This window comes from Centroberyx affinis, unplaced genomic scaffold (genome assembly GCF_046629955.1).
Source record: "Centroberyx affinis isolate AG114_WGS23_722 - 3 ecotype Tasmania unplaced genomic scaffold, CSIRO-AGI_Caff_v1 ptg000714l_1, whole genome shotgun sequence".
NCBI classification, from domain to species: domain Eukaryota; kingdom Metazoa; phylum Chordata; class Actinopteri; order Beryciformes; family Berycidae; genus Centroberyx; species Centroberyx affinis.
Window position 1 is genome coordinate 90,842 of NW_027279331.1, and position 27,755 is coordinate 118,596.

A 27,755-nucleotide genomic window follows, 5' to 3' on the forward strand; every position below is an offset into this window, starting at 1 on the left:
AAGCTTGAAAAAAATCATAGTATTCCCATGATGTCACATGCATTTCCGACCGATAAGATGCTACACCATATACACAGCTCATATTATTGGCTGTAGCTGGCATTTGATTATAAGCACCTGTTAATTTATTACAATCACCTGTTATTTTCAAGATGACAGTGTGGTGATGTAAGAGAAAAACTCTGATTTCTACAATTTCCAGAATTCTGACATCACCATCAAGGGCTCTATATCTGCAGTCAAGTGTAGGGAATGATAGATTCATTTGAAATAAAACGAACAAAATGAATGACTTGTATCACATAAGTCATCGTGTGATCAGAACAATTAAAATGCCATAGCAGGACACAACTACTTGCCATACGTTTAGTTTGTAGTTGACACTGCAATGTGTCATATGCTGCAAAACGTGAATTTAAATGTTTCGCTTATTAAGTGCATGTGTATTAAGTGTGAAAAGTAAATCAGGAGCAGCCAAAGTCTGCATAAAACTTACATCATGGCGTATTGGCAGCTTCAAACGAGTTTGAAACTTGGAAGTATCGTTCCTTTGAACCGTGAAGGCGTTCCGCCTGATTTTTCCTTTAGGTCCTGAACGCAGCACACGTCACGTTACAGGAAATAAACAAACACGGAGCTGTCACCGCAGCTGTAAAGATGACGAAAGCTCACAAGAAGACCTCCTATTGACATATTCATGACAACGTTTGTAGGTTGAATATTTAACCTTTTCATTATGGTTGCTACATTTCTATATGACAGGCCGACAGTGTGCATGTCAAGTGTTCCGTAGAGTTATAGCTAACTAACATTACTTGAGCAGTCTGCGGTACCTAGCCTTATTAAGCTAACGGTATCTACCGCTAGCCTAAAAATCTGTCAATTTAGTGTTGGTTTGCCTATTGGTAAAAGAGGACACCTCGTAGAACATGACTTAAGACCTTTTGCAAATGCTCAGGGTCCACTCTTCAATTCGGCATACATTTTATTGAAAATAAGTGCTGCTGGGTGAATCACTTGTACGCCGAATTTTCCAGTGGCTCCTAGTGATTCTTGTAGGTCTTATGTCATGTTCTAGGATGTATGTACATGTGCCGATAAACAAATAAACGGTATATTGTCAGATTTTTTAATTAAGCTTGGCGTGACGTTTTCTCAGTAGAAGAGAGGACGAAATGCACCGGGGCCAACGCTAGCCAAACACGTTAGTTAGCTAGCTGCGATTATTAGCACATGAAAACCCAGATAAACGAATAGTACTAGGATACCGTACGGCTGGGTAGTTAATCAAGCTAGCTAGCTACCAAAGGTGTAGCTTAGAGAACGAGCTATCAGCTAAATATGCTATTGCCGTGCTAGATCATGTCCTGCTTAGCGAACGCTATTTAAATTAATACCTATCGTGAGCAGAGGTGGAAAGTAACTAAGTACATTTACTCGAATACTGTACTTATGTACAATTTTGAGGTACTTGTACTTTACTTGAGTATTACCATTTTATGCTACTTTATACTTCTACTCTACTACATTTCAGAGGGAAATATTGTACTTTCCACTACCTTTATTTGATAACTTAAGGTACTAGTTACTTTGCAGATTCAGATTATTAATACAAAATATAATCAACTAATAAATTGTGATGTATTATTATAGATTACTGTAAGATACCCAGCAGTATATAAAGTAGTGGAAATCAGCCCCACCTTTTCCAGCTGCAACATTAAAGTGATGCTTACACATTAATGCATCATTAACTATAATTCAATAATATAATATATACTGTATTATTCTGAAATGGGCCATTCTGCATAATGAGTACTTTTACTTTTGTTGCTTTAAGTACATTTTGATGCTAATCCTTTTGTACTTTTACTTAAGTAACATTTTGAATGCAGGACTTTTACTTGTAACAGAGTATTTTTATACTGTGGTATTTCTACTTTTACTTAAGTAAAAGATCTGAGTACTTCTTCCACCACTGATCGTGAGTTTACATAAGTGCAAGTTATCCTGGTTAAGAGCCAGTCAATTTCCGCTGGCATGACAGTCTTTCATTAATATGTTAATGAGCAGTCCAATAAAAGCGGCAGTCTGTTTTTCCAAGCAGGGTATAAATTGCAAAACTGCGATCTGTCTCATCTAACATCATGTCCGCAGATACAGCCACGACCTGACTGTCTGCCAAGTTAAACATCGCATAATGAGAACCAAGCAGCTTGTCACTTTGAACTCAGTAGCCTCCGTTGTGTTTATATTTCAGGGTCTACTCTGACATGAGCGGTCTCCACATCTCATCCTGAAGGTGCCGAGCCAGACAGGGGCCGCTGCAGCGCCATGGCCGAGGTGCTGGGACAGAGGAGCTTGTTGGGCTTTGGTGTGGTGTTAGCCTGGCTGGTGCTCTTCCACCTCCTGGTGAACATCTGGCTGCTGTGCGTGTTCACCAGCCTGCTGGTGGTGCTGGGGGGCTGGCTCGGCTCGCAGGCCGTCCTGGAGTCCAACAGTGTGCTACACCTGGAGAGGTTTATCACCCTGGAGCAGGTAAATATGCCTTTAACTTTTCCAGCTCTAGTGCAGACCTGTCAACTGGGTTTCTCCCGTATGTTCACCCCCTCTCCCGCTGTGCTCCCGTTTGGTAATTTTCCCCGTAAATCTCCCATATTTCCCTTTTTTATTTTTACAGTTATACAGAATCCTAATTGGCCCAATCAAGTTGTTTCGGTTAGATCCATGGACTATTTAACCTCGGAGACTATTTTCCCATTCCTGACCAGAAGCATCTTGGGAAACATCCATTTGTTGAACTAGTGAACCCAATCCTTTTTGCTCTGAGATTACAGCAGGGCAGGCAGTAAAGGCACCTGGTCATTAGATCTCTGGAACCGAGAGATGAAACCCCTTTCATAATGTAAAAATTATGGTCGGGTGGGGGTCCCGGAAAATCTCCCTTATTTTCAAAGCCCAACGTTGACAGGTAAGCTCTAGTGTTATTTTCATTTACTATTTCTGCTTGCTTTTTTTGTTATCACTAATAGGCCTACAGTAGCTTTAAAAGGTTTTACTGGAAATGATTGAGAGTGATAAGCCCGGATTAACTGTCAATGAGGCTTAGACCGATATATAGGTTTGTATTATTGGCCATTTACTAAAAACTAAATATTGGCCAGTCCTGTTGTACACTTCTGATATGCTGGATATGATGAGGTTGATTGATTACATATTTATTGTAGCATTGATGAATGCTACACTGGTTGTCTATGGAAGTCCTCAAACTGAATTTGCTCTAATGAGTCTGCATAAATGTGTTTTATCATCCTGGGTTTCAGTGGAGAGTTTTAGTGTCTCAACTAAAGTCAATATGAGTTTACTCTCTACTTGTCAATAATACAATTCCGGGAGGAACATTGAATCCTTGTAATTTGTTTTCATTTTTAAAAATACCATTGGCAGCTCGGATCCAAAAATGTTAGTATCAGCCTTCAAAAACTCATATTTGTCAAACCCCCTTTGTCAAACCGCTGACTTTGATTCAAGTAAAATACCAATTAGGGCTGAAAAAAATTGAAAAAATATCTAATTGCGATTATTTTGACTGATATTGCAATCGCGATATGATTTGCGATATTAGAGGGAATGATCATTTTTACATCATTATTCTCCTTTTCATTGAAAAACGTATTATAATGATTATGGTGTGATTTTTGCAGGGATCTGTACCAAACAAAGATGTTTTCTTAAGTCTGTAGAATATGATGTGTAGGCCAGGACATCTCTGCAGCACCACAATATTTCATTTAAAATGCTATTTTGACACACATTTCGCCTTTGACAAATATTGCGCCTCCTGCGATTTGAAAATTGCAGTAGGCCATATTGCGATTTTGATAAAATTTTGATTAATTGTTCAGCCCTAATACCAATCCAGTTCCCCTCAATAATAATAATTCAAAGAGGTAGACTAGACAGTGGGTTTGGTGCAACCCTTGATTAGTAGAGGGACAGCTTCATTCTGATCATCATTTCTGCTCCTAAGCTCCTAAATCAGTACTGTATTTCAGGTTCCACCCTCTGCGGAGGACGAGCAGCAGTTGGATCAGGAGATCCAGAACACGGTGAGGAAAATCATCAGGGACTTTGTCTCCTCCTGGTACTCCACCGTGTCCACTGAGAGTGCCTTTGAAACGGAGGTGCAGGAAGCCATGATCTGCATGGCCATGGAGCTGAAGATACGTGCCAGACAGGTGGACAGGAAGGTACCGTGGTCATATTATGACTTTCTGTGTTCTTCTGGGTGTTTGAAAGATTTACACTAACACTTTCTGTGACCACCACATCTGTAAGCACCACATGCATTATAAGAGCGCTCATAAGGAACTATAATGCACTCATGATTATAAGAAATCATGAGCTGCTTTAGGGCTGGACGATATGGTTGAAATCAATATCACGATAATCATAAGGATTTTTTTCGATATCGATATATATGACGATATGGCTCACATAAGCGAAATCACGTTAAATAATCAAATTAATGTTCATCATATTGAACCGAATGATAATGTTTGGTGTGATGTCAAACTAAACTGAAATTTTCACATAATATTCCTACCATACTACATTTTGTCTGAGTTTCTAAATAAAATTAGCTTGTTCTCATCAGTTCAGACAGCAGAATTGTGCATCTCGATATCCCAAAATCACCATATCATCACAATATAACTGAAAAACGATGAACGATAATATTGAATTATCGTCCAGCCCTAAGCTGCTTAGAAAAACACATAATCCTTACTGATGTATTATATCAGCACAAATACAACATTATCAATATAACTTAAATTGAATGAATTACAAATACAAGCATCTTATGAATGTTTATGACTAGTTATCTAACAAAGGTTTCCTGACTGCCTTCTTATGTCTGATCACTTGTAATACTGCGTGTTTTAAATTGACATTATCACTTTGCCTGTGGAGAAGAATGATAACTTGTGATTCTTCATTGTTTATTTTGATGCATTAGAAGGCATGGCACTTTACTCAAAGCATACAATGGTTTATGCAAAACACATTATCATGCATGTCATAATTTTACGCAGACAATGATACCTATGAGCACTTATAACACTTCTGTGTATTTTACAGCAGTGATTCTCAACCTTTTTCATGTCAAGGACCCCTAATTTAGTCCACATTAGAGCCATGGACCCCTATATGATGAGATTTTGTCTCTTGAACCCAAATCTGAGAATATGTTTTATTGTTAGATATGATTTTATCCAGAATTCCATGACTATCTGTGTTGTAGGTGGAGAGATAACAGAGAAACTATGATCAAAACAGTCATTCTTCTACATTCTATAATCGTTCATGTAAATGAAATAATGAAATTTTAACAATTCATCAATTTGCTGGGGGACCCCCTGGAATGCCCTCAAGGACCCGTGGTTGTCCCCGGACCCCACGTTGAGAACCACTGTTTTACAGCATAAGGCAACTCGTGTTGAAATACAGATTCTTACAATACATTATAACCCTTTTCAGACAACAAGTAGTCATAAATATTCATAAGATGCTTGCACTTATGATTCATTTTGAGTTTTAGCTATATAATGCTTCAAGGGTGCTGATAAAATGTATCAGTAAGCATTGTGCATTCTTATCAGCTTGGTCATATGGCAGAGGCACAGGCTTCCCACTTGGTGATGGAATTGGTGAATGTTGTCAGATTTACTTGTCTTATATGAAATGAATAAACCTCTGAAATGTGAAATAGACGTGAAGAGATACTTGTTGGGAAATTTGTAACTTTTTGACTCTCTACAGGAGCTGACCCAGAGGACCCTGGATTTGTGCGGCTGCCACCTACAGAACTTCCTTAGAGCCAAGGAGTTGGTGACCGAGCAGCAGAGGCCTCCATCGGCAAACAACGGTAATGAGAGCGACCAGCTGTGGAAGGTCTACTCCAGGGTTAGCACACCTCACCCCGCCATGACCAACGCGGCCTTGGAGGTCAACTACGCCAGGACAATAGTAGATCTGATGCTGCACGTTCTGGTCCCGCCGCCTCACCTGGAGACCCGCACCGGGCGCTTCGTCGTCGGCGAGCTCATCACCTGCAACGTCCTCCTCCCTCTCATCGCCAAACTCTCCGACCCGGACTGGCTAAACCTGCTCATGGTGGAAGTGTTCACCGAGTCCGGTAAACGGCAGGAAAGCGCCGCGACGGATCCGCCGACTTCATCCCCGCCGCCGTCGCCGCCGCCTGCCGAATCGGAGCTCGGTCCACAGCAGGAGGCCAGACACGGGCCTCCGAAATGCGCCGAGGTTCCATCGTGCCCCGTCACGTTAAGGGTTGAGACCGAAATGGCCAACAACACGGAGACGGCCACGCCGGATCTGGCCGCCTACGACATGATCGACTCCGAGGAGCTGTACTGTCCGCAGAACAACATCGAAGAAGAAGAACCCACGCGTCCTTTTTTAAGACATTACCTGGGACAAGGCAAGTCGAACCCGTTCTACCAGGAAAACGACTCAGACCTGGATTCTCCGTCGGCCGACTACAAACGGAGCTCCATCGATTCACTAGTCATGATAGGCCAAGAGGAGGGCCTGTATGACAGGCAGAAAGAATGCGCCTCGACCATCGAGAACAACAACGGCATGGACTTGGAGGACGTTTACCCCGGCCTAGTGGACGGCTCCTGCCCCAAAGTCATAGTGAACTCAAAACCAGTGGACCAACCGGACGGATGTGGCCCGTCCTCATTAAGGACAGCGGAGGGGACTCCTAGTTCCAGCAGCCTGCCGGACCTGGAGAAGGAGGGCAGCTCCGCTTCCTCAAACCCAGCCAGAGAGCTCCTTCTGGGGGTGGAGCAGATGGGGTCGGGCAACTCTAATGAGCTGACTGTAGTCAGTCCCTCGCAGGGCTCTTCCCCTTTACCGTCCTTCAGTTTCGAGCCCCTCAGCAGCCCAGAGGGACCGGTCATCATCCAGAACCTCCGCATCACTGGCACCATCACAGCCAAGGAGCACCGAGGCACCGGCTCACACCCCTACACTCTCTATACCATCAAGGTAAGTAGATGACACATGTAGGCTGATATTAGGCTTTGGGCTGATATATTGGGCAGATATTTGCCTTTTATTAGCCAGTCAGTGTTGTCTACCTCTGATATGATGCAGTTTGTTTAAACATATTTTATTGTAGAATCAATGCTACACTGGCTGTCTATACCCTTAACTTGAATCAATTATAATGTGATATTTTGATCGTATTCCACACAACATGCATGTGCCTAAATATGTTGAATCATTATTATTATTATTATTATTATCCTGGATCCAATTGAGAGTTTTAGTGTCCAAACATGATCTAAATGCTGTTTCAGATTTATATTGAATATCATTATATTATTATATCCAAAAATATCAGTGTCGGCCTTCAAAAACCCACATCGGTCGAACTCTACACACATGTGACATACACTTTTGACATGTTTTGGTACATTACACATGGTCATATCAGCAACAGTAATCATCAAAGCACGGTGACTGTTGTGTTGTGTGTGCAGTATGAGACAGCCATGGGCTGTGAGAACCCCGGCAGCGTCCAGCCAGGCTCTGAGGAAGCAGAAGCTGCACCGGCCGGTTGTGAGAGCCCAGGGTCTGTTCAGCCGGTGGCCTATCACATGGTCAACAGGAGATACAGCGAATTCCTCAACCTGCAGACACGACTGGAAGAGAAGCCAGAACTACGGAAACTTATCAAAGGTAGGGTGGATGGACTCTGGATCGGAGTAATCCTTGGGCATCAATTACATGATTCGCCAACATTGTAGGTTTTTACAGCATATTGACTAACCTCACCGCTGTGGTTCAGGTGTAAAAGGTCCAAAGAAGATATTTCCAGACATGCCATTTGGAAACATGGACAGTGACAAGATAGAGGCCAGGAAAGGACTGCTGGAGACCTTTTTAAAGGTTGGTCGTTGTTTTATTACCTTGATTTAGTTACTCCGGTGAAGTGTGTACATCAAGCATAACTTCTTACATTGTCAAGACCCAGTATGCTCCAATATGTTGAGAGTATAATGGTGAGACAATCAAAAATGTCATAAATGTACTGTGGCTCTGAAATACTTTGTAAAACGTGATTTGGAATGGAATTGGAATTTCTGGAATATTATGGAGTTTCGAGAGCTGAAATCCAAAGCCCAGCTGGAGTGTGGAACCCAAACATTTTTAAGCCATGGAAGCGCCCTTGACTTGAATTATGGGATGTCACGGGGAAAAGTCATGGAATTTGACATCTTCTGTCCTCTTTTTCAGCAACTCTGTGCGATCCCGGAAACGGCCAACAGTGAAGAGATGCAGGAGTTTCTGGCTCTCAACACAGACGCTAGGATCGCCTTTGTCAAGAAGCCTTTCATTGTATCACGCATAGACAAGGTTCGGTCCTGAATGTTTCATTATACAGCATGGGGATAACACTTGACTTGAATTGGTGCTCATTAGACATTTAAGAGCATTAGATACACATAGTGAGTGCATGGTAATTATTATAATCAGTGCGCAATGCAGTATAGTAAACACAATGCAAATAATTTAGGGGGTTTGATACTTTATGGGACAACTGCATAGTTAATGACATGATGTTAAATCAGTGGTTCTCAACGTGGGGTCCGGGGACAACCACGGGTCCTTGAGGGCATTCCAGGGGGTCCCCCAGCAAATTGATGAATTGTTAAAATTTCATTATTTCATTTACATGAACGATTATAGAATGTAGAAGAATGACTCTTTTGATCATAGTTTCTCTGTTATCTCTCTACCTACAATACAGATAGTCATGGAATTCTGGACAAAATCATATCTAACGATAAAAGTATTCTCAGATTTGGGTCCAAGAGACAAAATCTCATCAAATGGGGGTCTGTGGCTCTAATGTGGACTAAATTAGGGGTCCTTGATATGAAAAAGGTTGAGAATCACTGTATTAAATGAAATGTAATTTTCTGGTGTTTGTCTGATTAGGTTTGATTGTATTACAAAAAGTTAATATATGCTTCTAATGCTTCTAATGGGCTCATAATCAGCTTGTAATGCTGTGTATGTGTGTGTGTGTGTGTGTGTGTGTGTGTGTGTGTGTGTGTGGTGCAGATTGTGGTGAATGCCATCGTGGACACCCTGAAGACGGCGTTTCCTCGCTCAGAACCTCAGAGCCCAACAGAGGATAATGAGGGAGAGATGGATGGAGGGAAAATGCCAGTGGACAAGAAGAACAAGTGCGTCACGAGACATTCAAATTTCTAATAACCTTTCACCTAAATATACAGGAAAGACAAAACCCACACAAACAACTTCCTGTATGTCGGGGGATTTTGGGGGGTTTTTTTTGGTTACGCAGGTGTGTTGTATTATTTTAGATTGTGTGCCACTGGGTCGGATTCGGTGGGGAATTTGCTGTTCTGCTTTATGGTACAAAACAGGAGGGGGTTGCTAGCTAAGATCAGCTTTCAGAGTTTCTGGCAGTGGCAGAGTGAAAGGCCAATGAAGAAAGCCTCTTTAGTAAAGACAAAGATGCCAGGGAATGGGAAGGGGGACAAGCAGCAACATAGGGCTGGGCAATATATCAATATTATATCAATATCGTGATATGAGACAAGATATCGTCTTAAATTTTGGATATCGTAATATCGTTTTGTCTTTTCCTGGTTTTAAAGGCTGCATTACAGTAAAGTGATGTCATTTTCTGAACTTACCAGACTGTTCTAGCTGTTCTATTATTTGCCTTTACCCACTTAGTCATTATATCCACATTACTGATGATTATTTATCAAAAATCTCATTGTGTAAATATTTTGTGAAAGCACCAATAGTCATCCCTGCAATATTGTCGCAATATCGATATCGAGGTATTTGGTCAAAAATATTGTGATATTTGATTTTGTCCATATCGCCCAGCCTTACAGCAACATTGTCTTTGCGGCAGGATTTATGGGAAATGTGGTCTTCATTTTTAGAAACACTAGCACTAACAATACTACTGGTGTGAGATGGAGGCTGCCAATCATCTGAACCGTGCTCTCATTTGTTTACAGTAATTATACCAAGGTGTCACACTTTATTTGACAATGATATAATGATGTTTAAAAATGCTACACGTAGCACCTTTAATAGATTAATAAAATGAAAGAACTGTAGTGCATACCACATGCCTTGTCTTGTTAGTGACAAACCATTTCATGGTAACTTTCAGCTTTGTCACATGCAGTCTCACACTGCATCCCGATACCATGAAAGATGTATGCAGATTAGGGCTGAACAATTAATCGAAATTTTATCGAAATCGCAATATGGCCTACTGCAATTTTCAAATCGCAGGAGGTGCAATATTTGTTAAAGGCAAAATGTGTCAAAATAGCATTTTAAATGAAATATTGTGGTGCTGCAGAGATGTCCTGGCCTACACATCATATTCTACAGACTTAAGAAAACATCTTTGTTTGGTACAGATCCCCGCAAAAATCACACCATAATTATTTTAATACGTTTTTCAATGAAAATGAGAATAATGATGTAAAAATGATCATTCCCTCTAATATCGCAAATCATATTGCAATTGCAATATCAGTCAAAATAATCGCAATTAGATATTTTTTCAAAATCGTTCAGCCCTAATGCAGATATAATTCAATCATGATGATGAGCGACACGGTACTAAGGAGATAGTATTGATTTAGTGTGTGTGTGTGTGTGTGTGTGTGTCCGTGACTTTGCACCCTCCCAGGTCTCGTCTGAGGTTCTCCAGTAAAAACACCCCCTTCATGAACGGCTCGGACATGAGGCCCTCGGTGTTGTTCTGTTGGGAGCAGAGCAGCACAGTAAGTCGCCTACATTTGCTGTGACTTCACTAGCAGTGACACTACTGTATGTACAGTGCTGTTTTATTTCTGAATGTCTATGAGGGATTTCCTCAAATCAGGGCATCAGAAAAACTTCTATTGATTAGTCTTGGTATGTTTGTAGTATTTGTATTGTTACTTAGCAAACGAAAGCAGCGGGGGTTTAATGTTGTGTTTTAATCACCATCACAAATCACGACCACAAAACAAAAATGAACAATTCTAAAATGGCTCATTCCGCCACCAAATGATACTTTTAAAGCTTCAGATGAACACTGACCTTGATGAATTGAAAGTGTAAATTGAATATAATCATAAGGTGAATAATTTTTTTACAACACACGTCCCCACACCTAAACACTTTCTGTACATATTTGGCCTTCTGTAGACCTGGAAATGTATCGTGTATATAAGCTGTAAATTCAGATGTTTGTTTTTCTATATATTTTCATATTTCTCTCATCCGGTGATGTATATATCACATAAATCTTGATATACTGTATGTGTAACTTTTTTCATTTATTTTCATGCTTCCCTGCAAACATGCTGTCATTCATATATTTTTATAGTTTTCATTTAGGGCTGAACAATTAATCAAAATGTTGTCAAAATGGCAATATGGCCTACTGCAATTTTCAAATCACAGGAGGCACAATATTTTTTAAAGGCTAAATGTGTGTCAAAATACCATTTGAAATGAAATATTTGCTGCAGAGATGTCCTGGCCTACACATCATATTCTACAGACTTAAGAAAACATCTTTGTTTGGTACAGATCCCCGCAAAAATCACACCATAATCATTTTAATACGTTTTTCAATGAAAATGAGAATAATGATGTAAAAATTATCATTCCCCCTAATATTGCAAATCATATCGCAATTGCAATATCAGTCAAAATAATCGCAATTAGATATTTTGTCAAAATCGTTCAGCCCTATTTTCATTCATGTAACACATTCTGTGTTGTAACTGTCAGTCGTGTTAGGCTTATGTACCGCTCGTTTTCTCCCCAGTTTTCCCCTCGGGGATCATTAACGTTTCTTCTTATCTTACTACCTTCTACCCCTCTGCTCTCCCAAGGTGTTCAACGGGAAGTCCCTGGGAGATTTGGAGGCCTTCATCACCGAACAGGAGAGACCTGCGGACAGACCGGCGGCACGAGATCCGGACCAGGAGAGGGAGGACAGTCCGCTGCTCAGAGAACCAGGAGGCTGTGGCTGTCAGGAGGACGGCTGGAGAGGAGAGCAGAGTCAGGAACCCGGTAAGACATGGACAAAGAATGCTCTGGACTAATATCACATCCACTTCACTTCACTTGAGCCGAGTCGAATCTGGTTGCCGAGTGGCTACACGACCCAGATTTTAGTTCAAAGTCATAGTTGGCTTTGGTTTTTCTTGTAAAGTAATTTTCTAGCCCGTTAAATGTAGGCCCAGTAAAATTCCTTCATTCCCCAAGCGGTGCTGAACTCTTGTTGGCTTCACAGTCGTGCTTTTGTCTGGTGGCTCCTGCCTGGATTGCTGGATGACTCATAGCAGCGGTTTACACTTACACACTTACAAAGATTCGGTTCAAGAGGTCATATATACCAGTGGTTAAGCTATAATACGGTCAATTTAACAATAAATAACACGATCAACCAAAATTCAGTTTTGTTCCTGACTACATCGGGTCCTTAAAGTCTGGAAAACATCTTAAAATAAATTATTTACATTTAAGGCCTTAAAAAGAATGAAAATGGCTTGAATCCACATATTAGAGGCCTTGTTTTTTCTGCATGTCTACTCTGAAATTAATACAGAACAGGGTTAGTAGTACAACATGCATCATATCTGCTTTACTAAACACAATTGGACTTCATGTCCCTTAACAGTTAGTTTCCATGTCTTTAATTAGCTATGATCAATCAGAAATAGGCTGGTTTTGCCAGCTTTGTTGCTTTATTTTGATTGTTAAATTGGCCTTCAATTCAATTCCATTAAAAAGTCTTTAGCCTTTAAATTTAGCTTTCTGAAACTTACAGATACCCTGATGAAACTTCACAGCGCATCACATGTGTGAAGATTCATGGTTAATGCTGAATTTTCGCAGTAATACAACTTTTATTTGTTTTTATTATTTAGATACTTCTCTATAAGTAACAGACAAGTTTGATAATGACCCACCGCTAATAATAAACCCTCTGGTTGGTGATATCTGCTCCAGTATGTCTAACTCATGTTTTTCCTGTAAACCTTGCGCAAGTGTCAGTGCAGTAATAACTGTAGCCGTATTAGCTGATCGCCATCTTGTAGAGTTCCTGTGTTTGACATGTGAGCCAGCGCCCCTGGCGCACAGTGTGTAGACACTGGCAAGAGGTAGCACCAAAGCCTAATAGTGGTACGGTAATAAAGATCATACTCTTGAATTGGATTGAATCAAACATTTTAATCCTGATAAAATCCAGTTGTGAACTCCAAGAATTGAAATCTAATAGAAATGAATGGAATGGTGGCGTCCCTGCCTCGCACTAAAACCGCTGCACTCTTCATTTCTGCTCGTCTGACTCACTCTGGCTTGCTTCGCATCTGTCTGCTTCTGTTTCCCTTTGTGTCTGACCAACTGACTGACTCACCGACCGTTCTGTTGTGTACTCCGACTTGCCTGTCTGCCTGACTCCATCACTTTCCATTAAGTGTCTTAATATAATTACAGTGGACCCTCTGATCGAAAACAGCTTGTTCCATTCCAGTCAATGTCTCCTCATCAGACGGGGCTCAGGATTTGGTAACCGTTGGCACGGGGCTGTGGCTGGAGAGCCAAAGCCACAGGAATGTGACTTGGTGTCACTGGTGGGCAATCCCATCCTTTCACTTCTCCATTCTAAACATAAAGTTGTCATTTATTGTGAAATGCATTTTTTTTTAAATCCAGAGAGAGCAATTTCTTAACGTTTCAAGTTGCTCCTTCTTGGCTGAGTTCTAAATACTGTTCTTCTTATTTACCAGCTCTTTACTTGGGTACTATTTATGTTATGAAGGTGACCTACAGGGATGAAGGGGCCCTTGCCTATATGTCCTTAACTTAAAGATCCTGGATTGTTTCCCACCATTCACCTTGTCACATCAAACACCACCGTTGCTCCATCATCTCTCCATCACAGGGAATCGCCATAGGAAAAAACGGATGATCTCATTGACATCATATGGAAACTATCTCTGCCTTCGCTTGACATTGGAATGAGACTTTTCCCTGTTTAATTGAATCCAAATTGCCTGTTGTGCCGTGCTAGGCGTCTGGTCATCGTCTGATTGAAGGAGAGGTTGTCCGGTCCAGACGGTCAGGGTGAGCGGAGCGCCTGGTTCGGCTGACCAGGCCCCTCTGAGCTATCCCGCTCCAGACAGCTCCCGGACTGACAGTTCAGCGAGGACAAATAACGCCGCGTTCACGTCAGACGGGAATAACCGTCAGAACGGCTTGACAGTTCAAAGCAATGATTTCAAACTTGTATGAATTCGTCAAGATGCCACGATTGAAGTTTTCTGTAGGGTTGCCTCTGATAAGCTTTTTCACCCCTAACACACATGCACTTAGTGAGTGATACATTTGAGTTCATATTTTACAGCAAGCCAAACATTGCATATCAAACACAAACGAAAAATCCAGCAAGTAGTTCCCTGCTATTGCAGTAAAGAGTTGTAATGGCAAAATAATGATGAATGATTCATTTAACCACCTGAAATCTGAAGTGAACGGTATTTTCTAGTAGTATTTACCACCCGAATGCTGAAGTGAACGGTATTTTCTAGAAGTATTTACCACCTGAAAGCTGAAGTGAACGGTATTTTCTAGTAGTATTTACCTGAAAGCTGAAGTGAACGGTATTTTCTAGTAGTATTTATCACCTGAAAGCTGAAGTGAACGGTATTTTCTAGTAGAATTTACCTGAAAGCTGAAGTGAACGGTATTTTCTAGTAGTATTTACCACCTGAAAGCTGAAGTGAACGGTATTTTCTAGTAGAATTTACCACCTGAAAGCTGAAGTGAACGGTATTTTCTAGTAGAATTTACCTGAAAGCTGAAGTGAACGGTACTTTCTAGCAGTATTTACCACCTGAAAGCTGAAGTGAACGGTATTTTCTAGCAGTATTTACCTTCTGAAAGCTGAGAGAACAGTATTTTCTAGTAGCATTTACCACCTGAAAGCTGAAGTGAATGATATTGTAGAGCAGGAAGCTTGTATTTCCTGTCTTTCCCCATATGATGTGAATGCAGCAACACGCAGAGGAGAAATCACACCCAGCAGAAGGCAGCAGCATTTCAGTCCAGCCACTCGAGGGCAGTGTTGACAAATGTATGAAATGGAATTTTGATTTGATTACACCACCGGTCCTGCATGGTCATCATACTCTGAAATGAATAATATTGTTTGATATTAGATTCACTAAATATCCCGCTATCAACTAGATGCCGCTGTTGACCGAGCCAAACGTCAGCCACCATGCACCTTTGAACGGACATATATGCTTGTTCAAAATGGCAAAGACCTTTGTATATTACCACAGTATTTATATATTTACATTTGACAGTGTTTGTGTGTATTTTTGCAACGCAGTGTCCGAGACGGCGCTGGCCGAGGTGGCTCTGAACATCCTGTGTCTGCTGATGAGGGAGCAGTGGAGCTGGCTGTGCACCGAGAACGTCCAGAGGACCATCAGGCTGCTGTTCGGGACCCTCATCAACAGGTGAATCCTCTACATTCATTCACAGCGGGATTTCTCCCCCCAAAAACACTGCTACTAATAATCCTAAGCTCACAATGATCTAAAAGCAGAGTTTACACCGTGCTTCACAGGAAACAAAACAAGAATAGGAGATGAGATACAAATAGGAAATGCATTCAAAAGAAAATATGTTGAAAAAACCCCCCATAAATCTATAAAATGAAATGAGAAAACATGAGACAACCCATGATTAAAAGTGGGGAAAAAAATCAAAAACAATGACATAATAGCAATCTGTAAAAATGTGTTTTATGATACTTCACAATCTAGAGCAGTGATTCTCAACCATTTTCATATCATGGACCCCTAATTTAGTCCACCGTAGAGCCACGGACCCCCTTCTGATTAGACTTTTTCTCTCAGACCCAAATCTGAGCATATTTTTATTGTTAGATATGATTTTGTCCAGAATTCCATGACTATCTGTATTGTAGGTGGAGAGATAACAGAGAAACTATGATCAAAACAGTCATTCTTCTACATTCTCTAACTGTGTAACTTGTAAAACTAACTTGTAAATTAAATAATGGTGAAGTTTAACAATTCATCAGTTTGCTGGGGACCCCCTGGGACCCACTCATGGACCCCTGGTGGTCCCCGGACCCCACGTTGAGAACCACTAAGCTAAAGGTCCTGATGGCAAAATCACAATCACCTCTAGCCTTGAGTCTAGACTGAGTCATGGACAGACATGCCACTGCTACAAAAATAGAAGCTTGATAGAAACGTTGCTAGTTTTTACTCTTTCAGTTTAGCGGAAATAAGGAAGAGGAAGGCACGCTTGGGGTGAAATGCAGAAATGGGAACTGAACAATGTACCTCTATCTTTACCACAACACAGTTCATCATAGTTTGGTAGAAACCAAATGATCCCTGTTCTTCATTGGGCAGTATCTAATAAAAGGAGGTAAAAGTTGTATTGTTGTGAAAATGTAACTTTAACTCTAAATCCTCACATTTTGAATGTGACTTTCCATACAACTCCCATAATCCTCTTCTCATGAGCAAATGAATTCAGAAAGCGGAGGAACGTCTTTCTGGCTTCTTCATCTATCAGCATTTGTTTACATGGACTGCTGCCATACAGTGAAGTATGGTGATATACAGTATACTGTATATATAGCAAAATCCTTTGATGATAGTAAGACAACACATACTCTAGCATTTTATAATAAATCATATTGTTGTATAAGCATTGTGTCTGTGTATGTAATATATTATAAGCTTTGAAAAGAGATAGATCATGGCCTCTAGCGCTGGAAGATGCGAAATGTAAAAAAAAAAAAAAAAAAAGGGCCGTTCTCCAAAAATAATACCAAGGCACATTTTTTGTAGTGAAAAATAGAACAAAAATGATGAAGGCATGTAAGCCGAAACATAAGCCAATACAATAAAGGCTTTTTAATCACATCCACATAAACTGATCACTAATTAGGTCTATATGGCAGTGTGGGAGTGTACACAATCTGCAGTAAATGTATAACATTATTGCAAAAAATATCTTCCTTCTAATCCTATTTTTAATGTCCATTTAGCTTTTGAGGGAATGACAATGCCCTCATTTCTTAGTAAGACGTAATAAGAAGAATCCTAAATGTTAATCCTATATCGATCCAACAATTTGCCTTGAGAATATCTGGAAACTGTTCCGCTGTCGAGCAAAACTCTGACCTCTAAAAGAATTTGTACTTCAGCAGTGCTGTGCTTGGCTGTATGTCTGGTCAGTGCTTGGTTGGTTGGTTGTTTGGTTGGCGGCAGACACATGGTATGTGAGCTGTATGTGGACTGTGAAGGAGAGTGTAGGTATTTTTGGCGGCCAAGGAGCCTTTTAACCGTGCACGCCCTGCTGTGAGTCACTACAGTTTATGTGTCATGGCTGTCTTTGGTTCCAAACACTGTTATTTTGATATTCCAGTGCCAAAACACACCTGAGTCAAACGGTCTCAGGTCAAACTGATATGTAAGTTTGAAATATCTAATCAGCCAGTCAGTGTCGTCCACCTCTCATATGATGGATATAATGCTGTTTGTGTATATATATATGTATTATATAAATGATCAGTACTACTCTGGTTGTCTGTAGGAAGCCCTTCTTTTTCTTTTTCTTCTTCTCATTGCCATTATCCTGGGTTTCAGTGGAGCGTTTTAGTGTCCCATGATGGTCTAAATCAGTGGTTCTCAACGTGGGGTCCGGGGACCACCAGGGGTCTTTGAGGGGGTTCCAGGGGGTCCCCAGCAAATTCATGAATTGTTAAACTTCAGCATCATTTCATTTACAAGAAGTTAACACAATTAGAGAATGTAGAAGAATGACTGTTTTGATCATAGTTTCTCTGTTATCTCTCTACCTACAATACAGATAGTCATGGAATTCTGGACAAAATCATATCTGACAATAGAAATATGCTCAGATTTGGGTCCAAGAGACAAAATCTCATCAGTTGGGGGTCTGTGGCTCTAATGTGGACTAAATTAGGGGTCCATGATATGAAAAAGGTTGGGAATCACTATTCTAAATGCTGTTTCTGAGGCGTTTCCACCCTGACAAGAATACAATTCTTGTGGAATTGTCATAAAAATGGCTAAATGTAAAGATATTGAATATTGGTGCAAAACTTTGGCTCTAATCCAAAATCAATCAAAATCATAAACCCACATCTGAGGGGTGTGGGTAGTGAGGGCTGGTGGTCAAGTAAGATGTTGTAACTCACTCACATTGGGAAGGAAGTGTTGAATAGAAAAATCTCACAAACAACGTTCCATAAGTTTCTTGACACTGGTGGAGATCGTAATTGATTTTGATCGTGGAAGCAGATTTTACTCCTCGAATTGATTCTTATCTTTTTCTATAAACTATCCAGAGAATTGCTTCTTAATTTACACAGATGACTCATTTTGACATTTGGTCGTTGTTTTGAACAAAACGATAACCTAATTCTCATGGTCAACTGGGAGCGGGAGACAAGACGTTCAGCAGTGTTGGAAATAAATCTCAATTTGTGTCTTCACTTTTGTGTCTTTTCACTTTGTACTGATGCTTGTTTATACCGCGGCATTCTGGGAGCAAAAGCAATGTAGCCCTGCTCAAGGGAAAAGAGGTCAAGCTGCTTTTGTGGGCAGACCTATGACGGCTGTGTAGAAGCAGGCTAAATGGTTTTCACAGTGGTTTCAGTGCGGTCCAAAAGCCACTGGCTGTAGGTTTTAATTACAAAATAAGGAACAGATATTATCACCGTCGCTGTGGTTCGATCAAGAATTCTTCTGGAGACCCCGTTTCATATCAGTTAACCCGCCACATGGAATCCAGACCCCAAGCCCTGGAAATGTCTAGTCTCTCTCTCTATTTCACTAGGCCTATACAGACTTTCTTTTATCATGGAATTCCTGGAATATCATGGAAGTTTTGAGAGGTGTATTCCAAATAGGGGAAGTCAGGGTGTTTGATAAATTCTCAGGGGAATTCAGGGAATATCAGGGAATTTTACAAATCACTTTAGCTGTTTCACACATTCATGGCATTAGTGTCCAGGATTAGATGAGATCCAGGATTATTGCCGGATTATTATTAAAGTAGTATTTAAAGTAGACAACAGAGGACAATATTGTGACATATTTGCATGAATTGCTTGTTGACATACACTCTGACATTGTAATATTGCTACAGTATGATTTAGAAAAAATATTCCTTGCCTTTTTAGTTTTTAGTGTGAGGTTTTATGCCATAAATGTATGAGGATCTGTCAAAATTGCAAGTATCTGCAATATTTGCAGGGAAGTTAATTTGGCACAAAAAAAAAAAGCAAATTCCTCAGAGATTGCCTTTCCATGTGAAGACCAATAAGAATAAATATTTTGCATTTTTTTTCATCCATTGAAGGGTTTTACTGGCATGCTGTTTTTCATCATTGCTCTATTTCACATTCATACATTCATGTGAGCTTCCCAGTACAACCACAGGCTTCTGCTGTTGGCTGCACATACTGACCTACTATCTCGTCAGGTCAATATGTAAATTTGTCATGTTACAAAGTGAGTTAATGGCACTTTTATCAAGTGTAGTTCCTCTCACCTTCTTAAGTTTTTTGAAGAGAACTCTTGATGACAATTTTACAATTGTGAGAACTGCTTCTGAATCAGGGAGAAATCAAATTCTAATGTATTATTCCCCCTAATCTTCAATAGATGTGGGTAACATTTTAAAACACTTAATCTCCTTTCAAAACAAACATGAGCAATGCCGCCACAATAATTCAAATCTCTTTTCTCCCCCTTTTTTTTTAACGGCGATTGCCTCTGGATGACTCTCTCGGCCCGAAGTGCTTTTTTTTTTTTTTTACGAGGTTTTCCGCTACGAAGAAGTGATGGAAACTTCTAGATGGGAGGGGCCGGCGAGTCTGTGGGCTCAGCCAGGTCAGGACGCGAAGACACATGTTTCCTAGCGGAGATTCCACAGAGAGGGCTGTTTATGAGCTGGAGAAGGGACTCTGGCTTATGTACAATCGTTAATAAAGCGAGTCGACATTTTAGACAAGGGTCGACTGTCAGCCGTCGCGGCGTGCTGTGTCTTAAATTAAAAACAAGCAAATAGTAAACATGTTGTCCCCCACCAGTGATGTAGTTCCACCCTTTACTCAGTCAGTGATTGCTGAGTGAACTTGAAATATGAGTGAAATTGTATAAGCATCTTCGTATGGGACAATGAAAGGACAGATTGACCATATATTTCTGTTGCCTACTCTCCTCAGAATTCGGCTTACAAGTTATATCTTGAAATGTAGTAACTGTAATTGTCCTGTTTTTACTCAATACAGTACAAAATATAAGAACTACAATACACAATAAATACAATCCGTACATTACACAATGTACACTACAATACAGTTTATAATACAATATACAATATAACATACAACACCAGGAGCGTGAGTGTTATGAATAATAGAAATGCTAAATGATAAGTGATATATGGTATTGCACAGTAGGTATGTGGTAATATGATATAAGTAGTCAACACTGAGGCACAGTGGTAGTGCAGTGATGATGCAATAACAGTACAACAGTCCAACAACTGGACAATAACTACAGTGTCTTGTGGTTAGAGGTTTGCCCAAAAATTCTCCATTGACTCTCACTTCAACACATCAACCCAGTCTGATGTCTCCAAGTGTGTAGCGTGTGTAGACTATTATGTTACCTATGATAACTTTCACTGGATTGCTTTACCACTGAGTCCCCATTCATTGTCCCCCACATTGTATGATAACTTTAACTGTATGACCTGCTTTACCACTGAGTCCCCCTTCATTTTTCCCCCACATTGTATGATAACTTTAACTGCATGACCTGCTTTACCACTGAGTCCCCATTCATTGTCCCCCACATTGTATGATAACTTTAACTGCATGACCTGCTTTACCACTGAGGCCCCATTCATTGTCCCCCACATTGTATGATAACTTTAACTGCATGACCTGCTTTACCACTGAGTCCCCATTCATTGTCCCCCACATTGTATGATAACTTTAACTGCATGACCTGCTTTACCACTGAGTCCCCCTTCATTTTTCCCCCACATTGTTTGATAACTTTAACTGCATGACCTGCTTTACCACTGAGTCCCCATTCATTGTCAATGCCGCCCCCTAGCGGCACAAAGTCAACGTTACAGTGTGACTAACTAACGAACATGAAACATGCTCTTGATTTGACTAGAGACGCTTACTTTCACTTTTTGGATAGCATGGGCGTTTTATTATCACAGGCATTGTAAATTGTGTGTGAGCGTGTGTGCATGCATGCCTGCCCCGCACCACTTGGCCCTCAAGAGAACGCGTTTGGCTTCGTCAAACTCCCCGAGCATTTGTCACCGACAGGTATAGCTCCCGCTACCAGTAAACCGAACATGCGGACAATGTTCTCAGGTTCTAGAGTTTGTGCTGCTCTGTGCTCTGACCTCACGTTCCCTGGGGGTGTCAGGGCCCCCCCCCCCCCCCCCCCGGCATATCAGTGCGTTGTACTGATGTTAGGCCCCTCTATTTTAAGGAGAAGCAGCAGCCAAGTATGAAAAGGCCTTGTGCTTTTGTTTGGCCTCCCCCTATATTTGGCATCAGTCTGTCAGCACCGCAGTGTGGCAGTTATCTCCTTTCCTCTCATCAGCTGCATAACTTCACTAGCTTCTCATACTCCAGTCTGTAGTGAATGGTATGGATGCTCTGGCTACCAATTGGTATTGACAAATACTCTCTAAATATGAAATTATATTAATAAATTAATTATAATGAGCTTTATTCATGTAGCACTTTTCAAAAGAGAGTTAAAATCCAATAAGATGCACAATAAAAAAAAAATATAAATATAATATTAAAGCCTTCTGTCAAAAGAAAGAGTTTTTGATAGGGCATTTCAAAACCGCAGGGCCAAAACCTTTGGTCTTTAGCCCAGACTTATTAATGGTCACCAGGACCACGTCTGAATATTTTGGGATGCACTCCACCTCATAAGGAGTTAAAAGATCTGAGATTTACAGTAGCTACTGTAGGAGCCAGACCTAACCGAGCCTTAAAAGTAATCCATCTTAAATTCTAAAACTAAACTAAAACAGGGCACCACTGAGGGCCACGGCTTGTTGATTAAGACAAGAGAAAAGGGCTATATAGTAGCCAAGTAGTAGTAATATTGTAGTCACTCTGCAGTATGGAATGATCCTAACCCTGCCTCCAACCCATTTTGTGACCTGTTTACTCATCTCTTGGCCACAACTTCTCTTTTATTTATTCAGAAATCATTTCAGTGTGAGTCATTTTTTCTGGTCAAACCAATGTCACTGACAGAATTCACAGACCAGGCTCTTCTTGACCCCAACAAAAATAACATGCTTTACTTTCACACAGATTTACGAAGTACATGTCCTTGCAATAACTGAGACTCACCTTAACCAAACAGTTACTGTGGTACAAGCACATCTTCATGGGTACAATCTGATTTGGGAGGACTTGTTCAGCTTGTAGTACTTGCTACCTGCCTCTTCACTTGTCATTGTGGGACATGTAACCTTCAGCGGGAGGAAAATCTGACAAAGCGAGACTGATACCGGTGACACTTTTTACGTTTAGCTTAGCTATTAGCATTTATGCACAGTGCTTTGCAGTGTTTGTCCTTGGTAGGCCTCCATACTGCAGTGGCTTTGCTGCATGTTATTTACAAATGTGTTGCGGTCTCTGTCGCCCTCTATTGGTCAGAAAATGTCACTTATTGCAGCCTTAAGTCAGAGCTTTAAAGCTGCACTAGGCAATAATTTTCTGTAAAAATCCAGCTGACGTATCAGCCTAAACCACAAAGCGGGGCTGCAGTTGAGAAGAGTCTCCCATCCCCACTAATTGAGGCACTGTAAATTCAAAGTTCATTTCTAGTGTCTGGTATGGTCAATGGTAAAATGTTTTCCCCACAGGAAGTGACAAATCAAAACTTAAGAGTGAAATCCAAACTGTCTCCTAAACAGCAGTGAGCCGCGCTCTGTCCAGAGAAAGCTGGACTCACCAACATTAGATCTGTTCCTCTCTCGTCTCTGAAGTATCTTTTGGTATAAAGCATCACAGAGTGGCCCGGGTTGGTAAACAAGAGAGTGTTTTGTGCAGTTTACTAACATCACCTTACAGGATTTCGGGGTAATGAAGTCTTCAAATTCAGTTGTGCTCAGTTGCCTCATGCACTTTAAAAATATATAAATTGGATTATTATTAATATTATTAGTTGCTGGGGGCAGAATAGGACTCTCTAGGAGTCTGTTTTGGTGGTGGCATATATTGTGGAGTTGACTGTTTCACAAACTCTTTACTGAAATTGTTGATTATTATTCCCCAATAAAGAAAAACACAGTAAAAGCTAATCCATGAATCAAGGCTCCTGCGTACACCAGGAGCTCAAAGAAGCAATTTCCCAGAGAGTAGGCAAGAGCTGACGGTGCTGACATGTAGAAACTTTGTGGTGAACCATTAGAGAAAGACCTACTATAAAACAGTATTTAAGAGGAGCATAAATTAGCCTTTAGATTATGATGGAAAGGAATTAAGTCTCCAGGATATAATGTCAAAAACAACAGGCTACCGAATTATGCAGCACCATATTTTGCATATTCAGTATAGAGGCAGATACAAAGATCATTAGACATCATGAAGAATAAAAACAGAAATGGACAGACATTTATGAGTCAGCTAAAGCTGTTAATTCATCCACCTCCAAACAGATATGCACTGAAGTACATTGTTAAAGAATATATATATAGTTATACATAGTTATATAGTTATACTTTACAGTTGTGGGAGATTATTGTAGCCCTTTTGCCCCAAAGAGATAAAAAAATAGACAACAAATAAGTAGACACCTCATCGGTCTATTCAGAAATCACATCAGAGTTGGCATAATGTAATATTTCTGTTCAAACTCTAAAGTTTACAAATGCACAAAATTATTATTGTTATTTAATTTTGTGCAGGAAGAAAATCTAAAATGTACTGCGTTTTCATTTTGGTTCAATTTTTCATATCAATAAACCGGCAATTGGTCCAAGATCCCATTTGGAGCATTTTTAGTAAGTGGGACTGACAGATATGTCAAGTGCTGTCAGGGTTATGATATAATCTGACATAGCTGTTTAGTGGGAGGCAAATAGATGCTGCAGGCAGCGGAAACCTTATCCATGCCAGTCTACAGCCGCATCGCATGCATGTCTGTCAGACTTTAATTGGGAGTTGAGAGTGGATGGAGACTGCGTGTGTGTGTGTGTGTGTGTGTGTGCGCGTGTGCATGTGATGGAACCAGGGTCCAACAGACCCAATCTGGGTCTGCGTGTGTGACAGGTCTGGCTGGAAAAGCCGTCTCTCTGCTCCTATAAACGGGGTCCAAGGCAAGGCTCTGGTTTGGGAGATGTCTGATTTTTATGGACTGGAAAGTGGGACAGTTTAAGATGAATATAGTCTCTCTCTCTCTTAGACAGCAGTCTGGATGGAAAATCCAGCCGGGGGCCAGATCGTTGTCAGTGTCTAGATGTAGATGTAGCAGGTCTGCTTCCAGAGCGGAGCCGTTCTCGTTTCGACATCACAAACATTTCGAGGGAATAGACGATGTTCTGTTTGGTCGAATGCGCACTGGTCACGGATCTGCACCCATAACGCTTCCTTTCAGTCGCCGCAGTGCTGATCTGGCTAGATGACCAGATCGGAGCAGTGACAGAGCAGTAAATAAAAAGGAGGGTAAACTATGACCTCCGATTGGTGATCGATCATCATGAGGCAAACAACCACCATTGTAAAGAAAAAGCAAGACGAGCACTATGAATTTATCTCTATCTCTATCTCGTTTAAACTCAATTCCACAAATATAAAGGTGGGTAAAGTGAGTTGAGGTGGGTTTGCCCTGCACTGCATCCCTGATCCAGAGGCAGGGAAAACAAGAGACCGACTCCTATACTTGCTTACGTGCGCCGAATAGCGCTGGCTGCGATCGTGTGGCGGAGAAACTGGGTCAACGGCGATGATGATACAATATAATGATTGCAATTAATCAAATTGCATCAAGCGGTTCAGATTTTCTCGGCAAGCTCTTTTCCCATTGGGCTGTTAGTCAGTAACAGATTGTTAGTATGGAACATTCCCTCTGCAGGGCCAGAGGACACGTCATATCTGGGTGATGAACGGACATCTTTACCATGTCACGGCACGAGCAGGCTGGAGAATGTACAGGTGCTCTTTGTCCATGCACCTGTAACGCTCACCATGCACACACACACACACACACACGCACACACACTCGTCTTTTTCTGGCTCGTCAATGGGAGGCTTGTTGGTCTGAAGTGCAGCAGCCACAGGCCCTCACTGGTGTGTGCAGCACGTTTCACCTCCTCAACTCAACGCTTGGCACCTCCGCTCTGTCAGTCTCCCGCTGCACCTGTCACGCCATGACATGATTCTTTATTTTTACTCCCGAAAATGGCATATTAATACTTTCATAAACAATCCCGGCGGCACCGCAAGTCCTTGCTGACAGCTTGATGATGGAGGTGGAGAAGGAAGGGAAGACGGAGGATTTAAGGCTCGTCGTCAGTGAGAGAACGCTCTCGCTCAGTCTTTCTCTCTCTCTCTCTCTCTCCCCCCTTTCTGCCGATTCTTGTCTCCTCTGCCACGGTGTTAATTAATATCCAGGGACCTGCCACTGAGATCCAGTGGCCCACTTGGGTTTCACCGGTGGTGAACAACAAGTTGTTTGGCTTCAGTTGAAGTGGTTTCTGTCTCTCCACTGCACTATTTAGCCAATGACCGCATCGTGGCATTTGGAGAGAAGAGAACTTTGAAGATGTGGTCAGACCTCCAGAATTAACAATATATGTAACGTTGGCTTTTCTAAGTAGCGTATTTTATTAGAATACGCACGTGGCCACTCGCATGCTATTGCATAATGTGTTGTTTAAATTTAAATGTTGGCAAGTTGCCTTTGAATGATCGTGTTTGCACAGAGGATTGGCAGGTGGATTGCTTAAGAGCAGAGTAGCACGCTGTATCCAAGACTAACAGTCTGCTATTTTGTAAGTTCAATTCCAGGGTCTCACTGTATTTGCCAAATTGGACTTAAACAAGTGTTAAAGTGATGTTTTAGCTGCCGGCTCATATCAGTGTTGATGACAAATTTGTTTGCAAACACACTTTATATGAGAAGTCTTGACAAAGACTAACACCATACATTTCAAACATCAAATACTAGATTAAAATGATTTTTGCATTTTCATCAAACGTGACAAGACTAAAATTTATTCTGAAACTATTGGACATTAAAGGGGAAATAAGTATGATTTTTCCTGCCCCATAGCACAGAATGACCATAATATATCTACAGGGTTGATAGGGTACCAATGACTCAATGATTACTTCACCAACTGCTGAGATTTCTGGCTGTCAAAATCTCAGTTTTGGAGCAACCGCCTCAGTGATAGAGGTCGCTGCTACGAGTGAATGTGTGTCGCAACAAATTTTGTTTTCAAGCCAAAGCAGTATTATTATTCCAGTATTGTGCAAGGTGATATATTACCTTTTTTCACTAGATGTTTCTGTTGGATCTCTGATCTAATTAGCTAGTTGAGTCATTCTGTTTTGGAAATGCGATTTCAGTATTTCTGTCACTGACAGGCCACCATAAGCTGTTCCAGAGACCTGTTGATGATGCAATTCCTTGGTCACTGATAGAGGTCGATAAAATTCATAAATTACTTAATGCTACGTAATTAGCGCTGGCAAGCTAGCTGCGTTAACTCATCAAATTGATGCAACTTTATGAAAGGCAGTACCAAAGCAGTGAAAAATACATGATTTGTGTAGCAAAGCTTATTTTTCTTGGTCAGAATGGAGCGACCCATCAGCCAAATACTGTAGCTCGCAGTGTGAATGCAGGGTAAGACTAAAATGAAAACTGTTAAATTGTTTCCAAAATCAACACTGGTCTACTGGGCTAGGAAAACCCTCCTAGCCCACTTTTCATCCACGCAAAGGCCACAGCTCTTGCTGTACAGTTCAGGCATAACTCAGCACTCTAAAGGCAAATTTATGGTTTCTGTGGTGTTCACGGTGTTCACGGTGTTCACGGCAAGACAGTTCTCTTCGCAGAGCCACAGCATTTCATGGTAAATGCGGTAACAGCGCGGTGTTCGTGGAGAGCGCAGAATCTCCTCCTCCTCATTGTCCATTTTTGCCGGTTGTCAGCTGTCAGTTTGCTCGAATAGACTACTTCCCTGGTAACCAACTAACATAGCAACCATTAACCAATCATAGCCTCTGAACTGACTGCGGCGTTTGCGGAGGCCTCCGTAGAGTTACATTTTTTGAGAGGAGCGCGGACCGCACTCGCCGCATAGACCCTCCGCACCGCGAACACCGGGCACACTGCAGAAACCATACATCTGCCTTAAGTAGTTCTCTACTGCTGTCGTGTGTTGAGCAGATCCATATGTTGTGATGTTTACCCATGTCAAACGGGTCATTTGCCTGGTAGTCTACTGCAGGCTCCCCACCATCACCGCCAGAGACAGAAAAAGACTGTTGG

The 27,755-nt window shown here is 41.2% G+C and overlaps 1 protein-coding gene across 1 annotated transcript in view; it reads left to right on the forward strand.

Annotated features, from left to right (window-relative positions):
* Positions 1–639: 639 nt before the first annotated feature.
* The window catches only part of snx19b (sorting nexin 19b), a 41,606-nt gene continuing 14,490 nt past the window's right edge, over positions 640–27,755 (forward strand). Inside the window, exons 1-11 of the mRNA XM_071519544.1 lie at positions 640–709; positions 2,261–2,538; positions 4,056–4,250; positions 5,824–7,077; positions 7,575–7,773; positions 7,883–7,983; positions 8,332–8,451; positions 9,163–9,287; positions 10,793–10,886; positions 11,991–12,171; positions 15,503–15,632. Of these exons, the coding sequence (XP_071375645.1) occupies positions 2,335–2,538; positions 4,056–4,250; positions 5,824–7,077; positions 7,575–7,773; positions 7,883–7,983; positions 8,332–8,451; positions 9,163–9,287; positions 10,793–10,886; positions 11,991–12,171; positions 15,503–15,632 (2,603 nt within the window). The 5' untranslated portion in view covers positions 640–709; positions 2,261–2,334. The remainder of the gene's footprint in view (positions 710–2,260; positions 2,539–4,055; positions 4,251–5,823; positions 7,078–7,574; positions 7,774–7,882; positions 7,984–8,331; positions 8,452–9,162; positions 9,288–10,792; positions 10,887–11,990; positions 12,172–15,502; positions 15,633–27,755) is intronic.